The following is a 6,000-nucleotide window of genomic DNA, read 5'->3' on the forward strand; positions in this document are numbered from 1 at the left end:
GATAAGAAGATGTGAAAATGACATGGAGTCAACTGTGAGAGAATAAAACTCACCAGCGAACCAAAAACAGTACAGAGGTAATAGAAAATAAGCCAATGGACATGTACAAGCAAAGGGGCACTATGCAGATGCCATCAATGCTTAACAAAAGAGGAAAAACAGCTGCAACTCGTGCGTGTGCGTGTGTGTATGTGTACATGTATGTATGTGTGTGTGTGTGTGTGTGTGTGTGTGTGTGTGTATATATGTATGTATGTATGTTTGTGTGTGTGTGTGTGTGTGTGTGTGTGTGTGTATGTATGTATGTATGTATGTATGTATGTGTGTGTCATGTCTGAACAAAGAGAGGCTGCGCTGTGTTCATTGTGAGTGCACAGTGAGGTGCACTGGACGCCTCCACAGTGGGGGGAGGGGGAGGATCCGGGATGCGCTGGGTCAAGGAGCGGAATGTAGCGGCTCACCGCAAACTCAACATTCAGTGGAATTTCAACCAGCCCCTGACGCACCACCACCAACAACAACAACATAACAACAACAACAACAAGGCTGTGACTCGCCTTCACAACAACATTGCCATTCTCCATGTTGTTTTTCTTGCCTTCCTACCTTGTTTGTCATGATTACTGTCATGATCTCCCACTTTCTTTGCATCCTTTATCTTTCCAAGGTGGCTGTCCATTTTCTTACCAAAACAAACTGGCCATTCTCTACATTTCGGAACCTTCTTCCTTGGTACAATGAAAGTCTGTTTTGGGAGGGTGATCTCTATGAAGATCTAAGTCATATAATCCTCCCACTGACTGAGCCATTGCACAACCTCATAAAACTTCCACAGAATTGCTTTAGGGGTGGTACACCTGAATTCTTAGACACTGTTTCAGCCAAATATGCACCCACGCGTGTACTAAAAAGTTTTTTTTTTATAGGCCCGACTCAGATCACATCTGAGGACCGTGTTTTTAATAAGAGGGTTGTCATGATGAGGATGGTACCTACCTCCCAGGCACAGCGCGCGTAACCTGGTGTGGGCTAGCTGGATGTCGGCCGTTGACGGCATCTCCTCCCCCAAGTCCACCACCACACACACCTGCTGGACCCCAAACAGCACCAGCTCCAGGTTCCTTCAACAACAATAACAACAACAACACCAGGGACACCGTTACACTCCTCCAACAGTGCTAGTATTGTCATCAGACTAACAGGCAGGCCACAGCAGGCACATATCTGAAACATCCTGTGGGTGGAGCATTTGCTGCAACAATTACTAGCTTCAACCATAATCAATGGAAAAGGCTAAACCAGGCATAATAGCGACGGGCACATTAGAAAAAAATTAGGCAAGACTCCTAATATAAAACTACGCTTATATGGTCTGCAAACGGACCGCTTCAGATATGTGCCTAGTGTAACCTGCCTGTGATAGTCAACAGAAACTATAAATGGCCCGCCATTACAATGACTCACTGGTTTAAGTATAACTTCAGTAAATTTAGCTGAATTTCCATCAGTCCCGGTCATGATCGATTTTGTGGTCATAGAAAGAATCTACACACACACACACACACACACACACACACACACACACACACACACACACACACACACACACACACACACCTGATGTCATCCTTTTCATGGTAGATGTTGTTCTGAAAGCTGGCCATACGTAACAGATCACTGCCACGGGGATGGCGCCAACACCATCGCTGCACAGAGAGAGGCAAGGTTAAAGAAACTAGATGAAGAAATGAGCTACTTTTTACAGGAAAAAAAAACAAACAACACAACACAACACCATAGCAACAAAAAAACAGAGGCAACAGTAGCTGATACATTGACTAAAACACACACACACACGCACACGCGCACACACTGTCACACATTCGTCACCTCATTACACACTAAAACCACACTTATAATTAGTTACCTAATTTGTAAACTGATTACACAGTTAGTACGGCACGTCTTATTTTGGTTGGATGACACATAAGTGTAGCGTCTCTTAAGTGTGTAAGGTCTCTTAAAGGGATATTCCACCATTTGGGGAAATACACTCATTTTCCACCTCCCCTTGAGTTAAACAATTGAGTTTTACCTTTATCAGATTAGACCGTTAGCTTATAGGAGAGATGCTAACGGTCTAATCTGATTCAATGAGCTGGAGCTAAAAGTGCTACTGTCAGACTCAGAGAACGGCTGGATGAAATGGGGAAAGGTAAAACTCAATTGTTTAACTCAAGGGGAGGTGGAAAACACGGGAGGTGGAAAATGAGTGTATTTCCCCAAATGGTGGAGTATCGCTTTAAGTGTGTAAGGTCTCTTAAGTGTGTAAGGTCTCTTAAGTGTGTAAGGTCTTGGAACTCACCGGGATGCGTCCCTCGTTGAAGTGGGCAAACGTTTTCTTCAGCTCTGTGTCCAGGACCTTCTGTGGGACCACATTGAACCTGGACAAACTAGAACCAGTGCAGGAGAGGAGAACCGGTCATTATGGGGTTAAAACCAGACGCACAATAACACTTCTGCACAAAGCTCTGCAGCCTGAGGCAAAGATCGTTGTGCCCTAAAGATCGGCTCCCATAGAACCGCATTTACTGTGAAGAACCCTTCAAATTAGTTTGCCTCAGGCTGTCTTCTAGGGAGCCCGGAGGCTCGGAGAAAGCAAAGAACCAGGAAAAAATTCCACACGGCATCAAAGGTGGGAAAGCTACTATGGTCAAAAATCCAGTGAAAGATTTCTCCCAATGCTCCAGCTGTGTGTGCAGGGTGTGAACTCAAAAGATATCGTCGTTCATGGTAAATGGGACATTTGTGGTTCGGAAAATGGGAATTGCTTCAGGAGCACAGATTGGGGAGGAGTTGGATTGCTTGTTGAGCTCAAATATTAGCTCCTCAAGATTTCCTTCTCTTTCTTCACACTTCTAACAACCCAACACACCTCACATACACTTTATTATCAATCTCCTTTCTTATCTCCTTCTTCTTCTTCTACCACTATCGCCTTCAACCACACTCGTACTACACTCGAGTAGTACTTCAACTACTTAAACTTCTGCACTCTCATCCTCTAGAAGTAGTATTTATTGCTGTAGTATTAACTGTTACCTAAGGTATCCTCTGCAATGTAGCTTGAATGTTATTTTATTGTAGTAAGCCACTTTGGATAAAAGTGTCTGCTAAATGAATAAATGTCATTGTAAATGTAAATATGAATGTCCAATATCAACAGCCTCTTGTCAGATTGTACATTTAATGTAAATGGATGAGTAAAAGTTAGCAGGAAAACAACAGAAGGGCCAGGCAGAGACACACCTTGTGGACATCTCGAAGCGGTCGTTGACTGAGGTGACCCTCCATCCTGTGGCCCCGGCTCTCTCCAATTCCTGCTCCCAGTCGATTGAGCTCTCGAACCAGTTCATGTTGGGGTCACGCCGACGGTTACTCAGGAACTGCTTCATTTCTGACACAAGGGAACAGAATGTAACCTCAAAGCCATGGTTCCTTGTGACATCGGATGCACTGAAATCTGTAAGCGCTGGGATGTGGATGTTTACAAAGACTGACCACATGCTCGAAACTGTCACAAGGTTGAGGAAAGGCCAACAGGTGACCAGCCTTAAGTTACCTTTTCATTATTCATCTGGCCAGCGGGCGCCCTTATCCCGACACTGGCTCACGTTTCTGCGTATGAACTGCTTGCACATTAACAGTGTGACTACTGTGTGGTATTGTGTTTTAGAAAAAATCCAATATCTTCGATCAAAGATAAAGGTTGGTGAAAGAGGCCCAATTTCTTCGATCAAAGATAAAGTTTGGTGAAAGAGGCCCAATTTGAGGGAATGTGTAGTGACTGGAAGGTTAAACGTTTTTCATCTAAATTCATTGACCTTCACATTTCCTTTTTCTAAAGGGATTATCCGCTCAGTGAACTTCAGACAAACTTTTGCAAGGATCTGAGCCCATTGTCCTGATATTGAAGATGAAAAAAGAAGTGTTGAAGAACCAATATACTAGTAGGAACCAGCTTTGGGACACTCACCTATAGAACCTAGTGCTGCATTTTGAAAGGAGAGGATGGTCCCTGCCCTGAGGGGCTGGTATGTCTTGGCAATGGTGTACGTTATCTGTAGAAAACATTGCATTCTTGTGAATCAGATAATAGGCCTACACATGTATTTCCTGGACTGGATGGAGAGTCAGAGATTCCTAGAGCTACAACTGTAGACAATTACGAGAAGAGACATTTTCTTTACTTCAATCACCCTGACATGGGGCTTCTGGGTAGAAGGTAACTGATATATAATGACATGAACTAGCCTTGGATGGTCTCAAAACTGATGGTATGGCCAAAACTAGAACACATGTATCATTGAAGTGAATCTTATGAAATATAATTTTTACATATTATTTTATTTATTGACAAAGAAAACACACACACACATACACACATAGACACACACACACCTCTACAGCCTGAGTGTCTGGCGTCAGGCGGTCAAAGAGGAAGCAGATAACACGGAGGTCACGGCAGTAGAGTACCAGTTCCTCAGGCGTGAACTTCAAAGATGAGTTAGGCGTCACCAGTTTGGTGCGAGAGGGCCCCACTGAATCATGAAACACAGACCACAACACACACACACACACACACACACACACACACACACACACACACACACACACACACACACACACACACACTGTGAGTGTTATTATGACAACCGCGATTATGTACGCAAACCAAGAGGTGTGACTAAGGACAACTCACCAGCCACCACCTTCTCAATGGAAGCCAGAGCCACATCATGGTCCCCTAGCAGCACGGGATCTGCGTTGTCCTAGTGATGACATTTCATGTGAGTTAGTTATAGAAAGATGTCAAAAGTTATCTATGACAGCTGTATTAGACATAATGTCAAATTTAGCATATTTCCATTTTGAGAGAGGAATTGTTTTAACTTGTTACAAATAGTTCTCTGACATTTAGGAAAATATTCTGTACCAAAGCCTATTCTAGATTCTGGTCTATAAGATGTGGAACGGTAGCTTCATGACAGAACATATCCCAAGTGACAAAAGTTACCAACTCCATGACAAACATAGTTTACAGTGTTTTATTCATCATGTTATCCCACAGCTGACAACAGGGTTACATGTCACAAAATAGTCACATGCTTTTCACACAGGTTTAAAATGTAAAAGATGTTATGACCACTCTGGCCATCAATTGTAAGATAATGAATGGTTAAACATTAAGCTAAGCTATTATGAAGCAAATGTAACCTGCGTTGTGTTGAACCTGCGCGATTCAGCCCTGCACATGCCCGGACTCGAACCCGCAAACAGCAGCACCTCGGATCGGGAGGCGAGCGTGCTAACAATTGAGCCAATAGCCCAGGCTACTGGCTCGCATGCCAGCAGCACTCTTGAGGCGTCGGGGAGTGAGGTTTACTAACGTTCCACAAGCACAGCTAAGCTAGCTGGCATCCGTTACACAAACAGGAACATAACATTCTAATAATTCACCACTAATCTTAGTCAGTGTATGGAAGCTGCAGTTAAATAGAATTGTTTGGAATCAGTCCATAATGTCAATATTCTACAAGTGCTCTGGGGTCTGAGGCTACTGCAGTAGAAACTCACGTCTGGCTTGGGACTGTCCTGGGGCACGAAGGCCACCCTGAAGTGGGTGCAGAAGAGCGTGCCAGATAGCCAGCCGCCCCCCTCTTTGGCAGACAGCTTCTTCCTCACCAGCACGGCTCTCTGGAGAACACACTCTCCTGAAGAGAAGAGAAGAGAAGAGAAGAGAAGAGAAGAGAAGAGAGAATGAAGCCTGAGTCAATCTACCTGTAGCGGTTTCATTAGAACTCCAAACACACATATATGTTTACATTTAATGAAAAATATATATGGCATATGTACACATCTGCTTTGATCCTGCTCTATATGTTGTAGTTTGTACTGAGTTTTATGATTTTCATCAAGCAAGATCTGGCAACTCTGCAG

At 43.8% G+C, this 6,000-nt stretch overlaps 1 protein-coding gene across 2 annotated transcripts in view; it reads right to left on the bottom strand.

Annotated features, from left to right (window-relative positions):
• Nucleotides 1-6,000, bottom strand: part of mtmr11 (myotubularin related protein 11) — a 32,274-nt gene that overhangs the window by 8,921 nt on the left and 17,353 nt on the right. For both annotated transcript variants that reach the window (XM_042107328.1, XM_042107329.1), the window contains exons 3-10: nucleotides 5,638-5,774; nucleotides 4,763-4,832; nucleotides 4,462-4,601; nucleotides 4,037-4,121; nucleotides 3,310-3,457; nucleotides 2,366-2,453; nucleotides 1,618-1,706; nucleotides 997-1,121 (exon numbers count right to left, since the gene is read on the bottom strand). In XM_042107328.1, the coding sequence (XP_041963262.1) occupies nucleotides 997-1,121; nucleotides 1,618-1,706; nucleotides 2,366-2,453; nucleotides 3,310-3,457; nucleotides 4,037-4,121; nucleotides 4,462-4,601; nucleotides 4,763-4,832; nucleotides 5,638-5,774 (882 nt within the window). The remainder of the gene's footprint in view (nucleotides 1-996; nucleotides 1,122-1,617; nucleotides 1,707-2,365; nucleotides 2,454-3,309; nucleotides 3,458-4,036; nucleotides 4,122-4,461; nucleotides 4,602-4,762; nucleotides 4,833-5,637; nucleotides 5,775-6,000) is intronic.

Source organism: Alosa sapidissima, chromosome 10, assembly GCF_018492685.1.
Source record: "Alosa sapidissima isolate fAloSap1 chromosome 10, fAloSap1.pri, whole genome shotgun sequence".
Classification (NCBI taxonomy): domain Eukaryota; kingdom Metazoa; phylum Chordata; class Actinopteri; order Clupeiformes; family Clupeidae; genus Alosa; species Alosa sapidissima.